This window comes from Oncorhynchus mykiss, chromosome 7 (assembly GCF_057628025.1).
Source record: "Oncorhynchus mykiss isolate SJ-2025 chromosome 7, ASM5762802v1, whole genome shotgun sequence".
Lineage (NCBI taxonomy): Eukaryota > Metazoa > Chordata > Actinopteri > Salmoniformes > Salmonidae > Oncorhynchus > Oncorhynchus mykiss.
The window spans coordinates 74,729,000-74,747,499 of record NC_143028.1 but is presented as its reverse complement, the minus strand read 5'-3'; the positions used below and the strand labels follow the sequence as shown (position 1 = coordinate 74,747,499).

Here is an 18,500-nt window from a genome sequence, read left to right as displayed (position 1 = left end):
GACAGGGCCTCATGGTCTGTCTACCTGACTAACTGTCTCTGTTCTCTCCTGACAGGGCCTCATGGTCTGTCTATCTGACTATCTGTCTCTGTTCTCTCCTGACAGGGCCTCATGGTCTGTCTCTCTGTTCTCTTCTCTCCTGACAGGGCCTCATGGTCTGTCTACCTGACTAACTGTCTCTCTGTTCTCTTCTCTCCTGACAGGGCCTCATGGTCTGTCTACCTGACTAACTGTCTCTGTTCTCTCCTGACAGGGCCTCATGGTCTGTCTATCTGACTATCTGTCTCTGTTCTCTCCTGACAGGGCCTCATGGTCTGTCTATCTGACTAACTGTCTCTCTGTTCTCTTCTCTCCTGACAGGGCCTCATGGTCTGTCTATCTGACTATCTGTCTCTGTTCTCTCCTGACAGGGCCTCATGGTCTGTCTATCTGACTAACTGTCTCTCTGTTCTCTTCTCTCCTGACAGGGCCTCATGGTCTGTCTACCTGACTAACTGTCTCTCTGTTCTCTTCTCTCCTGACAGGGCCTCATGGTCTGTCTATCTGACTAACTGTCTCTCTGTTCTCTTCTCTCCTGACAGGGCCTCATGGTCTGTCTACCTGACTAACTGTCTCTGTTCTCTCCTGACAGGGCCTCATGGTCTGTCTATCTGACTAACTGTCTCTCTGTTCTCTTCTCTCCTGACAGGGCCTCATGGTCTGTCTACCTGACTATCTGTATCTGTTCTCTCCTGACAGGGCCTCATGGTCTGTCTATCTGACTAACTGTCTCTCTGTTCTCTTCTCTCCTGACAGGGCCTCATGGTCTGTCTATCTGACTATCTGTATCTGTTCTCTCCTGACAGGGCCTCATGGTCTGTCTATCTGACTAACTGTCTCTCTGTTCTCTTCTCTCCTGACAGGGCCTCATGGTCTGTCTATCTGACTAACTGTCTCTCTGTTCTCTTCTCTCCTGACAGGGCCTCATGGTCTGTCTATCTGACTAACTGTCTCTGTTCTCTCCTGACAGGGCCTCATGGTCTGTCTATCTGACTATCTGTCTCTGTTCTCTCCTGACAGGGCCTCATGGTCTGTCTATCTGACTAACTGTCTCTCTGTTCTCTTCTCTCCTGACAGGGCCTCATGGTCTGTCTACCTGACTAACTGTCTCTGTTCTCTCCTGACAGGGCCTCATGGTCTGTCTATCTGACTAACTGTCTCTCTGTTCTCTTCTCTCCTGACAGGGCCTCATGGTCTGTCTACCTGACTAACTGTCTCTGTTCTCTCCTGACAGGGCCTCATGGTCTGTCTATCTGACTAACTGTCTCTGTTCTCTCCTGACAGGGCCTCATGGTCTGTCTATCTGACTAACTGTCTCTCTGTTCTCTTCTCTCCTGACAGGGCCTCATGGTCTGTCTACCTGACTAACTGTCTCTGTTCTCTCCTGACAGGGCCTCATGGTCTGTCTATCTGACTAACTGTCTCTCTGTTCTCTTCTCTCCTGACAGGGCCTCATGGTCTGTCTACCTGACTAACTGTATCTCTGTTCTCTCCTGACAGGGCCTCATGGTCTGTCTACCTGACTAACTGTCTCTGTTCTCTCCTGACAGGGCCTCATGGTCTGTCTATCTGACTAACTGTCTCTGTTCTCTCCTGACAGGGCCTCATGGTCTGTCTATCTGACTAACTGTCTCTCTGTTCTCTTCTCTCCTGACAGGGCCTCATGGTCTGTCTATCTGACTAACTGTCTCTCTGTTCTCTTCTCTCCTGACAGGGCCTCATGGTCTGTCTATCTGACTAACTGTATCTGTTCTCTCCTGACAGGGCCTCATGGTCTGTCTATCTGACTAACTGTCTCTGTTCTCTCCTGACAGGGCCTCATGGTCTGTCTATCTGACTAACTGTCTCTCTGTTCTCTTCTCTCCTGACAGGGCCTCATGGTCTGTCTACCTGACTAACTGTCTCTGTTCTCTCCTGACAGGGCCTCATGGTCTGTCTATCTGACTAACTGTCTCTGTTCTCTCCTGACAGGGCCTCATGGTCTGTCTATCTGACTAACTGTATCTGTTCTCTCCTGACAGGGCCTCATGGTCTGTCTATCTGACTAACTGTCTCTCTGTTCTCTTCTCTCCTGACAGGGCCTCATGGTCTGTCTATCTGACTATCTGTCTCTGTTCTCTCCTGACAGGGCCTCATGGTCTGTCTATCTGACTAACTGTCTCTCTGTTCTCTTCTCTCCTGACAGGGCCTCATGGTCTGTCTATCTGACTATCTGTATCTGTTCTCTCCTGACAGGGCCTCATGGTCTGTCTATCTGACTAACTGTCTCTGTTCTCTCCTGACAGGGCCTCATGGTCTGTCTATCTGACTAACTGTCTCTGTTCTCTCCTGACAGGGCCTCATGGTCTGTCTATCTGACTAACTGTCTCTGTTCTCTCCTGACAGGGCCTCATGGTCTGTCTATCTGACTAACTGTCTCTGTTCTCTCCTGACAGGGCCTCATGGTCTGTCTATCTGACTAACTGTCTCTCTGTTCTCTTCTCTCCTGACAGGGCCTCATGGTCTGTCTATCTGACTAACTGTCTCTCTGTTCTCTTCTCTCCTGACAGGGCCTCATGGTCTGTCTATCTGACTATCTGTCTCTGTTCTCTCCTGACAGGGCCTCATGGTCTGTCTATCTGACTAACTGTCTCTCTGTTCTCTTCTCTCCTGACAGGGCCTCATGGTCTGTCTACCTGACTAACTGTCTCTGTTCTCTCCTGACAGGGCCTCATGGTCTGTCTATCTGACTATCTGTCTCTGTTCTCTCCTGACAGGGCCTCATGGTCTGTCTATCTGACTATCTGTATCTGTTCTCTCCTGACAGGGCCTCATGGTCTGTCTATCTGACTAACTGTCTCTGTTCTCTCCTGACAGGGCCTCATGGTCTGCCTATCTGACTGACTGTCTCTGTTCTCTCCTGACAGGGCCCGTTGGGTCCCCGTGGTCCACCTGGACCCTCTGGTAAACCTGGAGATGACGTAAGTAGAACTACTGCCACTTTCACTATCACACACACAGAAATGTAACCTCCGCAGGCTATTGAGGATGTGTCTGATGCAGGAGACTAACACAAGTGTCAAAGAAAGCAGAGCCAAAATGACATGACACACACTGTTTTCATAGATCTCCCCCCCATCCATAGCGTACCCATTGATCTCCCCCACCCATCCATACTGTACCCATTGATCTCCCCCCCATCCATACTGTACCCATTGATCTCCCCCACCCATCCATACTGTACCCATTGATCTCCCCCACCCATCCATACTGTATCCATTGATCTCCCCCACCCATCCATACTGTATCCATTGATCTCCCCCCACCCTCCACACTGTATCCATTGATCTCCTCCACCCTCCACACTGTTTCCATTGATCTCCCCCCACCCATCCATACTGTATCCATTGATCTCCCCCCCACCCATCCACACTGTATCCATTGATCTCCCCCACCCTAAACACTGTATCCATTGATCTCCCCTCCACCCATCCACACTGTTTCCATTGATCTCCCCTCCACCCATTCACACTGTTTCCATTGATCTCCCCTCCACCCATCCATACTGTACCCATTGATCTCCCCTCCACCCATTCACACTGTATCCATTGATCTCCCCTCCACCCATCCACACTGTTTCCATTGATCTCCCCTCCACCCATTCACACTGTTTCCATTGATCTCCCCTCCACCCATCCATACTGTACCCATTGATCTCCCCTCCACCCATTCAGACTGTTTCCATTGTTCTCCCCTCCACCCATTCACACTGTTTCCATTGATCTCCCCTCCACCCATCCACACTGTTTCCATTGATCTCCCCTCCACCCATCCATACTGTACCCATTGATCTCCCCTCCACCCATCCACACTGTACCCATTGATCTCCCCTCCACCCATCCATACTGTACCCATTGATCTCCCCTCCACCCATTCAGACTGTTTCCATTGATCTCCCCTCCACCCATCCATACTGTACCCATTGATCTCCCCTCCACCCATTCAGACTGTTTCCATTGATCTCCCCTCCACCCATCCATACTGTACCCATTGATCTCCCCTCCACCCATCCATACTGTACCCATTGATCTCCCCTCCACCCATTCAGACTGTTTCCATTGATCTCCCCTCCACCCATCCATACTGTACCCATTGATCTCCCCTCCACCCATTCAGACTGTTTCCATTGATCTCCCCTCCACCCATCCATACTGTACCCATTGATCTCCCCTCCACCCATTCAGACTGTTTCCATTGATCTCCCCTCCACCCATCCATACTGTACCCATTGATCTCCCCTCCACCCATCCACACTGTTTCCATTGATCTCCCCTCCACCCATCCACACTGTACCCATTGATCTCCCCTCCACCCATTCAGACTGTTTCCATTGATCTCCCCTCCACCCATCCACACTGTTTCCATTGATCTCCCCTCCACCCATCCACACTGTTTCCATTGATCTCCCCTCCACCCATCCATACTGTACCCATTGATCTCCCCTCCACCCATCCACACTGTTTCCATTGATCTCCCCTCCACCCATCCACACTGTTTCCATTGATCTCCCCTCCACCCATCCACACTGTTTCCATTGATCTCCCCTCCACCCATCCACACTGTTTCCATTGATCTCCCCTCCACCCATCCACGCTGACTGTTGTCTGTTGGTAGAATGTTGACACTACGTTTACACCAATAAAATAATAATACAAAAATACAATGAAGTGAACAGCATTCACTGTCCTAAATAATTACCCCTCACATAGAAATGTCCTCGGAACTAGGGCCAGGAGTTTTTCTTGGTGATGATGTCACAGGGTCAGGAAAATGTCCTGGCCCCCATCATGATGTTCCCTCACAGTCACCTATCCCCATTGGTTTGTCTACAGTCCATCTGGCCAATCACTCCTCATGTAAAGTTAAGAGTGTGAGCCAATCACTATTGCCCATATTGTGCCCGTCCGTCCACACTACTCTCACACCAATATTGTCACACCTCTAACAGCCACATGTACAAACTCTATCATTTGATCATGATGATAAATGGTCATAATATGAATATTATAATCAGAACTGTCCCCAATGGTCTGTCCCCAGTGGTCTGTCCCCAGTGGTCTGTCCCCAGTAGTCTGTCCCCAGTGGTCTGTACCCAGTGGTCTGTACCCAGTGGTCTGTCCCCAGTGGTCTGTCCCCAGTGGTCTGTCCCCAGTAGTCTGTCCCCATTGGTCTGTCCCCAGTGGTCTGTACCCAGTGGTCTGTCCCCAGTGGTCTGTCCCCAGTGGTCTGTACCCAGTGGTCTGTCCCCAGTAGTCTGTCCCCAGTGGTCTGTCCCCAGTGGTCTGTCCCCAGTGGTCTGTACCCAGAGGTCTGTCCCCAGTGGTCTGTCCCCAGTAGTCTGTACCCAGTGGTCTGTCCTCAGTAGTCTGTACCCAGTGGTCTGTCCCCAGTAGTCTGTCCCCAGCGGTCTGTCCCCAGTAGTCTGTACCCAGTAGTCTGTCCCCAGTGGTCTGTCCCCAGTGGTCTGTCCCTAGTGGTCTGTCCCCAGTAGTCTGTCCCCAGTGGTCTGTCCCCAGTGGTCTGTCCCCAGTAGTCTGTCCCCAGTGGTTTGTCCCCACTAGTCTGTACCCAGTGGTCTGTACCCGTGTTCTGTATATCATCTCCACTATCATCCTCTGCCATATTAAAGACGATTTAATCATGTTTATATATCTTACATTACTCTTATCACATGTGTATAATGTCTTTTATACCATCTACTGCACCTTGCCTATGTCGCTTGGCCATCGCTCATCCACATATCCTAATTCACAACCTTTAGATTTGTGTGTATTAGGTAGTTGTTGGGTAATTGTTAGATTACTTGTTAGATTTGTGTGTATTAGGTAGTTGTTGGGTAATTGTTAGATTACTTGTTAGATTTGTGTGTATTAGGTAGTTGTTGGGTAATTGTTAGATTACTTGTTAGATTTGTGTGTATTAGGTAGTTGTTGGGTAATTGTTAGATTACTTGTTAGATATTACTGCACTGTTGGAACTAGAGGCACAAGCATTTCGCTACACTCCCATTAACATCTGCTAACCATGTGACCATTAACATCTGCTAACCATGTGACCATTAACATCTGCCAACCACGTGACCATTAACATCTGCTAACCACGTGACCATTAACATCTGCTAACCACGTGACCATTAACATCTGCTAACCACGTGACCATTAACATCTGCTAACCACGTGACCATTAACATCTGCTAACCACGTGACCATTAACATCTGCTAACCATGTGACCATTAACATCTGCTAACCACGTGACCATTAACATCTGCTAACCACGTGACCATTAACATCTGCTAACCACGTGACCATTAACATCTGCTAACCACGTGGCCATTAACATCTGCTAACCACGTGACCATTAACATCTGCTAACCATGTGACCATTAACATCTGCTAACCACGTGACCATTAACATCTGCTAACCACGTGACCATTAACATCTGCTAACCACGTGACCATTAACATCTGCTAACCACGTGGCCATTAACATCTGCTAACCACGTATATGTGACATATAATATTTGATTTGATTTGATTGAAACAAGTGAAAAATAAATATTGAAACTGCCGTTCCACCATTTAGCCACTGGGTGGCAGCTGACTGGCCCACTAGTCATTTATCAGTGTCCATCAGGAGGCACTGTTTGTTAATTGAATTTCAATCTGAAATGTTAATTTCAAGTGAGTGGCTTGTAAAAAAATATTAGCATTAAAATAAATTGTGAATGATCAAAACCTTTTTATTTTATTTTATTTACATCACAGACAACCAACTGATCTAATAGCCCACTTCTCCCTCCCTTCCTCTCTGTCTCTTTCTCTCTGTCTCTTTCTCTCTGTCTCTTCCTCTCTCTCTTTCTCTCTGTCTCTTCCTCTCTCTCTTTCTCTCTGTCTCTTTCTCTCTGTCTCTTTCTCTTCCTCTCTGTCTCTTCCTCTCTGTCTCTTTCTCTCTGTCTCTTCCTCTCTATCTCTTCCTCTCTGTCTCTTTCTCTCTGTCTCTTTCTCTCTGTCTCTTCCTCTCTGTCTCTTTCTCTCTGTCTCTTCCTCTCTGTCTCTTTCTCTCTGTCTCTTTCTCTCTGTCTCTTCCTCTCTGTCTCTTTCTCTCTGTCTCTTTCTCTCTGTCTCTTCCTCTCTGTCTCTTCCTCTCTGTCTCTTTCTCTCTGTCTCTTTCTCTCTGTCTCTTTCTCTCTCTCTTCCTCTCTGTCTCTTCCTCTCTGTCTCTTTCTCTCTGTCTCTTTCTCTCTGTCTCTTTCTCTCTGTCTCTTTCTCTCTGTCTCTTCCTCTCTGTCTCTTTCTCTCTGTCTCTTTCTCTCTGTCTCTTCCTCTCTGTCTCTTCCTCTCTGTCTCTTTCTCTCTGTCTCTTTCTCTCTGTCTCTTTCTCTCTGTCTCTTCCTCTCTGTCTCTTCCTCTCTGTCTCTTTCTCTCTGTCTCTTTCTCTCTGCCTCTTTCTCTCTGTCTCTTCCTCTCTGTCTCTTCCTCTCTGTCTCTTTCTCTCTGCTAAAGGGTGAGGCTGGCAAACCCGGAAAAGGTGGTGATCGTGGACCTTCTGGTCCTCAGGTATGGTTTCATGATCTCTTCACTATCTTTTCATTTATATGTTCATTTATCTACACTCAATTGATCTCACTTCCTATTCATGCTGACTTAGTTATTACAGTTGTACACACAACAATTTTAATGTAAACTGCATTGTTGGTTAGGGGCTCATAAGTAAGCATTTCACTGTAAGATCTACACCTGTTGTATTCGGTGCATGTGACTAATACAATTTTATTTTATTTGATGATCATTCAAGCAGACAAGGGAAGTATACAGTCCAGTTAGAAGACTCTCTAAGATGATTCAGTCAGATACAGTCCGGTTAGAAGACTCTCTGAGATGATTCAGTCAGATACAGTCCGGTTAGAAGACTCTCTAAGATGATTCAGTCAGATACAGTCCAGTTAGAAGACTCTCCAAGATGATTCAGTCTGATACAGTCCGGTTAAAAGGCTCTCCAAGATGATTCAGTCTGATACAGTCCTGTTAAAAGGCTCTTGAAGAGGATTCAGTCAGATACAGTCCAGTTAGAAGACTCTCCAAGATGATTCAGTCAGATACAGTCCGGTTAGAAGACTCTCCAAGATGATTCAGTCAGATACAGTCCGGTTAGAAGACTCTCTAAGATGATTCAGTCAGATACAGTCCGGTTAAAAGGCTCTCCAAGATGATTCAGTCAGATACAGTCCAGTTAGAAGACTCTCCAAGATGATTCAGTCAGATACAGTCCAGTTAGAAGACTCTCCAAGATGATTCAGTAAGATACAGTCCAGTTAGAAGACTCTCCAAGATGATTCAATCAGATACAGTCCTGTTAGAAGGATCTCCAAGATGATTCAGTCAGATACAGTCCGGTTAGAAGACTCTCCAAGATGATTCAGTCAGATACAGTCCGGTTAAAAGGCTCTCCAAGATGATTCAGTCAGATACAGTCCGGTTAGAAGACTCTCCAAGATGATTCAGTCAGATACAGTCCGGTTAGAAGACTCTCCAAGATGATTCAGTCAGTTACAGTCCGGTTAGAAGACTCTCCAAGATGATTCAGTCAGACAGAAGAGGAAGAGCTGTCTCTACTAAATCCTCCCTCATGTCATCTGTCTCTCTGGCACTCTGGCCTTCTGCCACTTGAACATCATATGTCTGGCTCCAAACCAGACTAGACCAGAGCAGGAAAGCAGATCTGGAGAAAAACTGAGTAACCATTCCATTCTCTCCTATCTCTCCTCTTTCTATCTTCCCCTGTCTCTTGTTTTCTCTTCTGTACAACAGGGAGCTCGTGGCTTCCCAGGAACTCCCGGTCTGCCTGGAATCAAAGGGCATAGAGTAAGTGATGTCATAGCAGTGACATTATATAATATGTCATCTTCAAATGTGTTCTTTCCTGTTTACCTGCTTTTAGTGAACGTGTATGTTTGTCATTGTTATACAGCTGTGAGCAACTGCATTGCCCAGTCAATGTGACAGTGAAGACTTGGTTCCCAGTCCTGTACTCAGTCCTGTCTGTATCTCTTCTTTCCAGGGTTATCCAGGTCTTGATGGACTCAAGGGAGAGGGTGGAGCTGCTGGTTCTAAGGTAGGAAGGACTCAACATCAGCATCCTGTATCTCTCTCAAGTCATTCTAATCTCACAGATATCCTATCATTGCCTTTTCTGTCTGTCATGTTGTGATGTCTGTTTACCTAACATTCTGACCACCTCTAAAACACAAACCCCTCCTCCTTTTCTCTCCGTTTCCTCCTACTAATTTAATGACTCTTCTCTGTTCTAGGGGGAGTCTGGTGCACCCGGTGAGAATGGCGCTCCCGGACCCATGGTGAGCACAGATGGATAACTGATACCTGTCAGACAACTGATACCTGTCAGACACATTACAATGTGACATCATATGTAGTGCATGTAGTAGAGTAGAAATACTGTGAAATAGATCTGCTACACATTGAATATCTATGGCAAATAGGCTATGAGATCTACATGTGACACTGTTGACTGTTTGTGATTGTAACCTCTGCACCGCTCTTTCTCTCTCCCTCTCTAAAGGGACCACGTGGTCTGCCTGGTGAGAGAGGTCGCCCCGGTCCCTCTGGAGCTGCTGTAAGTACCTTTCCCTGGCCTAGAACACTCATTACATTGCCCTGTCCTGAACTCCATATCTAGAACTCATGCTAGAACTCCCTGTCTTGAACTCATACTATAACCATGTCTAGAACACATACTAGAACTCATACCAGAACTCATTCTAGAACTCATACTAGAACCATTTCTAGATCACATACTAGAACTCATACTAGAACTCATTCTAGAACTCATACTAGAACCATTTCTAGAACTCATACTAGAACTCATACTAGAACTCATACTAGAACTCATACTAGAACCATTTCTAGAACTCATACTAGAACCCATACTAGAACTCATACTAGAACCATTTCTAGAACTCATACTAGAACTCATACTAGTATCATTTCTAGAACTCATACCAGAACTCATACTAGAACTCATACTAGAACCATGTCTAGAACTCATGCTAGAACTCATACTATAACCATGTCTAGAACACATATTAGAACTCATACTTAAACCATGTCTAGAACTCATACTAGAACTCATTCTAGAACCATGTCTACAACTCATACCAGAACCATGTCTACAACTATACTAGAACTCATTCTAGAACCATGTCTAGAACTCATACGAGAACCATGTCTGGAACTCATACTAAAACTCATACTAGAACTCACACTATAACTCATACTAGAACCATGTCTATAACTCATACTAGAACAATGTCTGGAACTCATACTAGAACTCATACTAGAACCCATTCTAGAACCATTTCTAGAACTCATACTAGAACGCATACTAGAACCATGTCTAGAACTCATGCTAGAACTCATACTAGAACTCATACTATAACCATGTGTAGAACTCAAACTATAACTTATTCTAGAACTTATACTAGAACCATGTCTAGAACTCATGCTAGAACTCATACTAGAACCATGTCTAGAACTCTATCTACAACCTGTCTAGAACTTTCTGTCTCTGAAGAATAACGTAGTGTCATTCCAGTGATCGGTACATGACAATATGTGTTATGGAGCTGGTTCTCTGATGTGTGGTGACAGTATCTTGTCTTTCTCCTGTCTAGGGTGCTCGTGGTAATGACGGTCTGCCCGGCCCTGCTGGTCCTCCTGTAAGTATTATTGCAATGTAGTTTTATTCATTATTTAATTTCACTATATACTGTATAAGTACACTGTACGTTTCAGCAGAAATCTAAGTGTTGCTGCAATACACCTGAATGCACTCACTGTGGCAGTAGTGTTTGTTGACTCACTCCCCTCTCCTCCCTCTACCCCTCCTTTCTTTGCCCTCTTTCCTCTGCCCCCACCTCCCCTCCCCCCTCCCCTCCACTCTCTCCTCTCTCTTTCTCTCTCTGTAGGGCCCAGTCGGTCCATCTGGTGCTCCAGGCTTCCCCGGCTCTCCAGGTTCTAAGGTATGCCACTGTCCTTTTATCTCTGTGTCTGGAAAGTTCCAGTTTTGTAACTTATAAACCCAGGGGTACGTCAATGAAGGACTCTTTTGTACAAATACATTATTTTAGAGTATAAGGATGGGTACAAACTAAGATGCCACTGTACATTGTGTACTGTTCGTGTAAAAGGGCTAGAGAGAAAATGGTGGAGTTCAGTTCAGAAATCTCTTCTTTTTTTTAAACATAAGCTGAAGAAAGAGTGAAAGAGGTGAAACCGGAGAAGGCAGCGTTAGAAAAGTGCTCAGAAACTAAAACATATTTTCCTCCATCTGAGAGAGGGGGTTTGGGTGGTGGGCTGTTTTATTTCCTTCTGTCCACTTGCTAAGGACTGATTCCTTCTGAACGGTGAGCCGACAGGCCAGGCTGTGTGTGTGTGTGTGTGTGTGTGTGTGTGTGTGTGTGTGTGTGTGTGTGTGTGTGTGTGTGTGTGTGTGTGTGTGTGTGTGTGTTTTACCGCTGGTTTCACTTTCCTCTGTTGTCCCTCTCAGTGTCCCAGTCACGGAACATCTTTTAAAGATGCAGCTATAGGACGCACGGTTTCCTTGGTACCCCACACAAAGACTTATCTGTAAGGTCCCTCAGTCGAGTAGTGAATTTCAAGAACATGTTCAACCACAAAGACCAGAGGTTTTCCAATGCTTCGCAAAGAAGGGAACAGATTGGTATATTGGTAAAAAATAAATAAAAAGCAGACCCTGAATATCCCTATGAGCATGGTGAATTAGTCATTTTAAAACGGTTACACAGTTTAATGGCTGTGATAGGAGAAACCTGAGTATGGATCAAGAACACACTAAAGCCCTCAAACTCAACTCTGGACCTTGAAGCCAGTTCCACTGCATTTTTTAATTGTTCTCCTCTAATCAGGAACTGATTATAGACCTGGGACACCAGGTGGGTGCAATTAATGATCAGGTAGAGCAGAAAACCAGCAGGCTCCGGACCTTGCAGGGTCAGAGTTGAGTACCCCTGCACTAAAGTCAAACTGCACTAAAGTAATACTGCACTAAAGTCAAACTGCACTAAAGTAATACTGCACTAAAGTCAAACTGCACTAAAGTCAAACTGCACTAAAGTAATACTGCACTAAAGTCAAACTGCACTAAAGTAATACTGCACTAAAGTAATACTGCACTAAAGTAATACTGCACTAAAGTCAAACTGCACTAAAGTAATAATGCACTAAAGTAATACTGCACTAAAGTAATACTGCTAAAGTCAAACTGCACTAAAGTAATACTGCACTAAAGTCAAACTGCACTAAAGTAATACTGCACTAAAGTAATACTGCTAAAGTAATACTGCACTAAAGTAATACTGCTAAAGTCAAACTGCACTAAAGTCAAACTGCACTAAAGTCAAACTGCACTAAAGTCAAACTGCACTAAAGTCAAACTGCACTAAAGTCAAACTGCACTAAAGTAATACTGCTAAAGTCAAACTGCACTAAAGTAATACTGCACTAAAGTAATACTGTACTAAAGTAATACTGCACTAAAGTAATACTGCACTAAAGTAATACTGCACTAAAGTAATACTGCACTAAAGTAAAACTGCACTAAAGTAATACTGCACTAAAGTAATACTGCACTAAAGTAATACTGCACTAAAGTAATACTGCACTAAAGTAATACTGCACTAAAGTAATACTGTACTAAAGTAATACTGCACTAAAGTAATACTGCACTAAAGTAATACTGCTAAAGTCAAACTGCACTAAAGTAATACTGCACTAAAGTAATACTGCACTAAAGTAATACTGTACTAAAGTAATACTGCACTAAAGTAATACTGCACTAAAGTAATACTGTACTAAAGTAATACTGCACTAAAGTAATACTGCACTAAAGTAATACTGCACTAAAGTAATACTGCACTAAAGTAATACTGCACTAAAGTAATACTGCACTAAAGTAATACTGCAAAGAATGTTGCAAAGAAATGAACTTTTTGTCTTCATTAAGTTTGCATTATATTTGGGGAAAATCCAGCACAACACATCTCTGAGTACTACTGCGTCTTGTTATGGGTATACTTGTCATCGGCAAGGACTAAAAGGTTATTAGGATAAAAAGAAACGGAATAGAGATACGCACAGGCAAAATCCTAGAGGAAATCCTGGTTCAGTCTGCTTTCCAACAGACACTGGAAGACAAATTTACCTTTCAGCAGGATAATAGCCTAAAATATACACTGGAGTTGCTTACCAATATGACATTGAATGTTCCTGAGTGGCCTACTTACAGTTTTGACTCAAATCTGCTTGAAAATCTATGGCAAGACTTGAAAATGGTTGTTTAGCAATGATCAATAACCAACTTGACAGAGCTTGAAGAATACAAAAATGATGGGCAAATATTGTACAATGCAGGTGTGCAAAGCTCTTAGAGACTTACCCAGAAAGACTCACAGCTGTAGTTGTTGCCAAAGATGTTTGTAACATGTATTGACGCAGGGGGTTAAATACTTATTTAATCGAGATATATTATTGTTTTACCAATTATTGTATTTTTTTGAAAAAAAAAAAAAAAAATTCCCCCACTTTGACAGAGTACTTTGTGTAGAATGTTGACAAAAAAAATGACCATTTAATCCCACTTTGTAATAAAACAAAATGTAGGAAAAGTAAAGGGGTGTTAATACTTTCTGATGCCAAATGATCTGGGGGCTTTTGTGCAACTGCGTGTGAGTGTGTGTGTGTGTGTGTGTGTGTGTGTGTGTGTGCGCGCACGGGCAACTGTGTCTGCATGCATGTGTGACTGTGTGTGTGGGTGGCTAATGTTACAAAAACCACCTAGTGTGTAAACGACAGTGTTTCCTCCAGAAACGTAGAAACAGTTCAAGTGTTCAATCATAAGTAGGGTTTCAATAAAAAAAAAAAATTCAAATATTCAGACAATGTTTGATTCTTAATTTAATTTGTCTTCCAATAAATGTTGTTCGACTTTATACATTCTTAATATTAATATTTACCTACTTGGGCTTTTACTAAATTCAATTAAGAATAAACACTTGTAACTTTATTTTACAAGATTTCAACACTTTAATTCTTATGGAGGTGTTTATTTGACAATAAATGCTTAACCATCTAAACCAAATCTGCACCTCGTTTATTTTTTCACAAAGTTTCTGTGTTTTTAGGCTCTTTACGATAATATTAAAACAGTACACTTCAATAGATTATTGATAGATTGCTTGATTGATCGATTGAATTTATTGTTTGATTTATTGATGTTTTATAGACCATTTGATTGATTGATTGATTGATTGTTTGATTGTCTCTCTCCAGGGAGAAGCTGGCCCCACCGGTGCTCGTGGACCTGAGGGCGCCCAGGGACCACGTGGAGAGTCAGGAACCCCCGGATCTCCCGGACCCGCCGGCGCTTCTGTGAGTGTCCCCAGAAAACAGTGTCCCCAGAAAACAGTGTCCCAGTATGGCAGTGTCCCCACAAAACAGTGTCCCAGTATGGCAGTGTCCCCACAAAACAGTGTCCCAGTATGGCAGTGTCCCCACAAAACAGTGTCCCAGTATGACAGTGTCCCCACAAAACAGTGTCCCCACAAAACAGTGTCCCAGTATGACAGTGTCCCCACAAAACAGTGTCCCCACAAAACAGTGTCCCAGTATGACAGTGTCCCAGTATGACAGTGTCCCCACAAAACAGTGTCCCCACAAAACAGTGTCCCCACAAAACAGTGTCCCAGTATGACAGTGTCCCCACAAAACAGTGTCCCAGTATGGCAGTGTCCCCACAAAACAGTGTCCCAGTATGACAGTGTCCCCACAAAACAGTGTCCCAGTATGGCAGTGTCCCCACAAAACAGTGTCCCCACAAAACAGTGTCCCAGTATGACAGTGTCCCCACAAAACAGTGTCCCCACAAAAAAGTGTCCCCACAAAACAGTGTCCCAGTATGACAGTGTCCCCACAAAACAGTGTCCCAGTATGACAGTGTCCCCACAAAACAGTGTCCCAGTATGACAGTGTCCCCACAAAACAGTGTCCCCACAAAACAGCGCCCCAGCATGACAGCGCCCCAATATGACAGTGTCCCCACAAAACAGTGTCCCAGTATGACAGTGTCCCCACAAAACAGTGTCCCCACAAAACAGTGTCCCAGTATGACAGTGTCCCAGTATGACAGTGTCCCAGTATGACAGTGTCCCAGTATGATAGTGTCCAGAAAAACAGTGTCCCCTCTGTGTCAGTGGTCCAAGTCATATGACTAGGGACTTGAATTTTTCCCTGACAATGTCACTTGAACAGGAAACACTATGTGTCCTTGTCATAGGCTTATGATGTAAGATGAAAACAATGGCTATATACAAGGATGTAATGATCATTCTAACTAGTCTGTTCTTCCCTACAGGGTAACCCTGGTACTGATGGTATTGGTGGAGCTAAAGGATCAGCTGTGAGTCTCCTGGACAACCTCTCCTCTTCTGCTGTTTCCCTCCCTTCCTCTGTCCTCTGTCTCTGTATCTTATAGTCCTACACTCTGTTCTCACACTATGCCTACAGACTTCTATCAGTGTAACTTAAGATAGTCCATGTCCACAGTATGGGCAGGGTTTGAGGGTCATCTCCAATTAAGTCTAATAAACTGTTATGCCTGAAGTATGTTTTTATTAGAGTTGAATAGAGTTGTGTGGCATCTGTCAGTGCTTCTAGCTGGAACATGGAAGGTGAATGGAGGTCATATCTAAACCACTGGGATATCTACAGAGATAACCAGAGATGGCCCTGAGTTTTCATGCACTATATGAAATCTACAAAATGTAAGACATTATAAAGTCTCATATGACAAGTTATAAAGCATTATAATGCACCTGCAGACTAAAAGTAAAGAGTTACAGACATGATTTCCAAACTAAATGTGAACGCTTGTGACCAGCCTAGTCCACTAGTTCAGTCTGAGAACTAAAGAGAAATAGCTCCCGAGTGGCGCAGTGGTCTAAGGCACTGCATCCCAGTGTGTCACTACAGTCCCTGGTTTGAAATCCAAGCTGTATCACATCCAGCCGTGATTGGGCGGCGCACAATTGGCCCAGCGTCGTCCGGTTTAGGGTTTGGCCGGGGTAGGCGGTCATTGTAAATTAACTGACTTGCCTAGTTAAATAAATACAAATATTCAGTCACTGCCACATTATGAAACCCACCTTTGACCCTGAAAAAAAAAAGATTGTGGATCTCATCTCCATTACTGTGAGTCAGTAGTTTTTGCATTTCCTTTTTCGTGTGCCCCTAACCACGAGTTGTTCTATTTATCTGGTCAGGTGACGTGGTTAGGAAAAGCTCTTGGTCTTAATTTTTCCTGTAACAAAATCAAGAACCCATTAAAATAATTTAGATGAGAATCAGTGATACATGTCGCTTTGAGTTAATTATGGCTGAGTAGACCAGATCTGGGGCCAGACGTGCACACACACACACACACACACACACACACACACACACACGCACACACGCACACACCTATCCCTTACATAATAGTCAAGCAGACTGCAGTTGGTACTTGGTGCTGGATGTCCAGACCGTGTCTCTAGCTTCAGGACCTCTCCCACCTGCTCCACCCTCTAACTCATGTAAAATTGAAGACATTGATCTAAGTCCAGAAACCTCCTTAGATAAAGTTATAGATTTTTTTTCCTCATTGATCTACAAGCAACAGTAAACATATCACTACTTCTTCTTTTCAGATCTTAATGTCACGGTGTTGATTGAATGTTTAGTGTTCCCTTCCTCTATCACACATGATCAGTTCAGAGTGATGATTGATTGGTACGTGATTGATATTGACCTGTGTCCTATCTGTCGCTCTACCATAGGGTGCTCCTGGTATCGCTGGCGCGCCTGGCTTCCCGGGACCCCGTGGCCCTCCAGGACCCCAGGGAGCCACTGGGCCTCTCGGACCAAAGGGAACATCTGTACGTCAAAGCTGTTGTAATGTATAATGAATGTCAGGGACGATACGAGGTATCTGTAATATAATCATATATTGTAATGTAGCGTGATTCAGTTTGCATTTCAAAGGCTCGTAATATACAACTCCAATGGAGGAAATGGTTGTAATCTGACTTCCTTGTCAAAAGACAATTGAATATTGAAGAATATTGAAGGTCTGTAATAATGACCCATGTATTCTTTCTCTCTAGGGTGACCCTGGTATCCCAGGTTTCAAGGGTGAGGCTGGACCCAAAGGAGAGATTGTGAGTATTATTAAATAAACAATCAAATTTAACAGTAAACATTACATTCACACAAGTTCCAAAATAATGAAGACATTTCAAATGTCATATTATATATATACAGTGTTGTAATGATGTGCAAATGGTTTAAAATACAAAAGGGGAAATAAATAAACATAAATATGGGTTGTATTTACAATGGTGTTTGTTCTTCACTGGTTGCCCTTTTCTTGTGGCAACAGATCACACATCTTGCTGCTGTGATGGCACACTGTGGTATTTCACCCAGTAGATATGGGAGTTTATCAAAATTTGATTTGTTTTCAAATTCTTTGTTGATCTGTGTAATCTGAGGGAAATATGTCTCTCTAATATGGTCATACATTTGGCAGGAGGTTAGGAAGTGCAGCTCAGTTTCCACCTCATTTTGTGGGCAGTGTGCACATAGCCTGTCTTCTCTTGAGAGCCAGGTCTGCCTACGGCTGCCTTTCTCAATAGCAAGGCTATGCTCACTGAGTCTGTACATACTCAAGGCTCTCTCTCTCTCTCTCTCTCTTTCTCTCTTCCTCCTCTCTCTCTTTCAGTCTCTCATAGCTAAGTAATCCCTCAAAATACTGGATAATGTCCAAGAGTTTATAATGCCCCATGAAAACAGAAATCATAGACAGAATGGAGAGCATCCCAGATTGCTTCCAGATTGTAACAGAGTTTGTAACTAAGCCACATGGGGGCCCTGTTGGTTTGTTATCTGTCAACAATGTAACATTAGACCTACTAAGGACCAGGCAAGCAACATAATTTTAAACATTTTATGGTAGTTTCGAAAATAAAGTAAAGAATGCATATTTATCCTCAGCATTCATTATAAAAAATGAGATTGAGAGACAACTTTGCTTCGTTAGGTGAAGTTCTGTTGTGTTATCATTAGTTAAGTAAGATGTCTGCTGAGGTTAGGTGAAATTCTGTTGTGTTATCATTAGTTTAGTAAGATGTCTGCTGAGGTTAGGTGAAATTCTGTTGTGTTATCATTAATTTAGTAAGATGTCTGCTGAGGTTAGGTGAAGTTCTGTTGTATTATCATTAGTTTAGTAAGATGTCTGCTGAGGTTAGGTGAAGTTCTGTTGTGTTATCATTAATTTAGTAAGATGTCTGCTGAGG

General features: G+C 43.9%; 1 protein-coding gene across 2 annotated transcripts in view; it reads left to right on the top strand.

The window, feature by feature from the left end:
* Positions 1–18,500, top strand: part of LOC110529043 (uncharacterized) — an 85,637-nt gene that overhangs the window by 31,392 nt on the left and 35,745 nt on the right. For both annotated transcript variants that reach the window (XM_036984181.2, XM_036984182.2), the window contains 12 exons: positions 2,946–2,999; positions 7,582–7,635; positions 8,887–8,940; positions 9,137–9,190; positions 9,387–9,431; positions 9,656–9,709; positions 10,767–10,811; positions 11,061–11,114; positions 14,443–14,541; positions 15,524–15,568; positions 16,983–17,081; positions 17,310–17,363. In XM_036984181.2, coding sequence (XP_036840076.1) covers positions 2,946–2,999; positions 7,582–7,635; positions 8,887–8,940; positions 9,137–9,190; positions 9,387–9,431; positions 9,656–9,709; positions 10,767–10,811; positions 11,061–11,114; positions 14,443–14,541; positions 15,524–15,568; positions 16,983–17,081; positions 17,310–17,363 — 711 coding nt within the window. The remainder of the gene's footprint in view (positions 1–2,945; positions 3,000–7,581; positions 7,636–8,886; positions 8,941–9,136; positions 9,191–9,386; positions 9,432–9,655; positions 9,710–10,766; positions 10,812–11,060; positions 11,115–14,442; positions 14,542–15,523; positions 15,569–16,982; positions 17,082–17,309; positions 17,364–18,500) is intronic.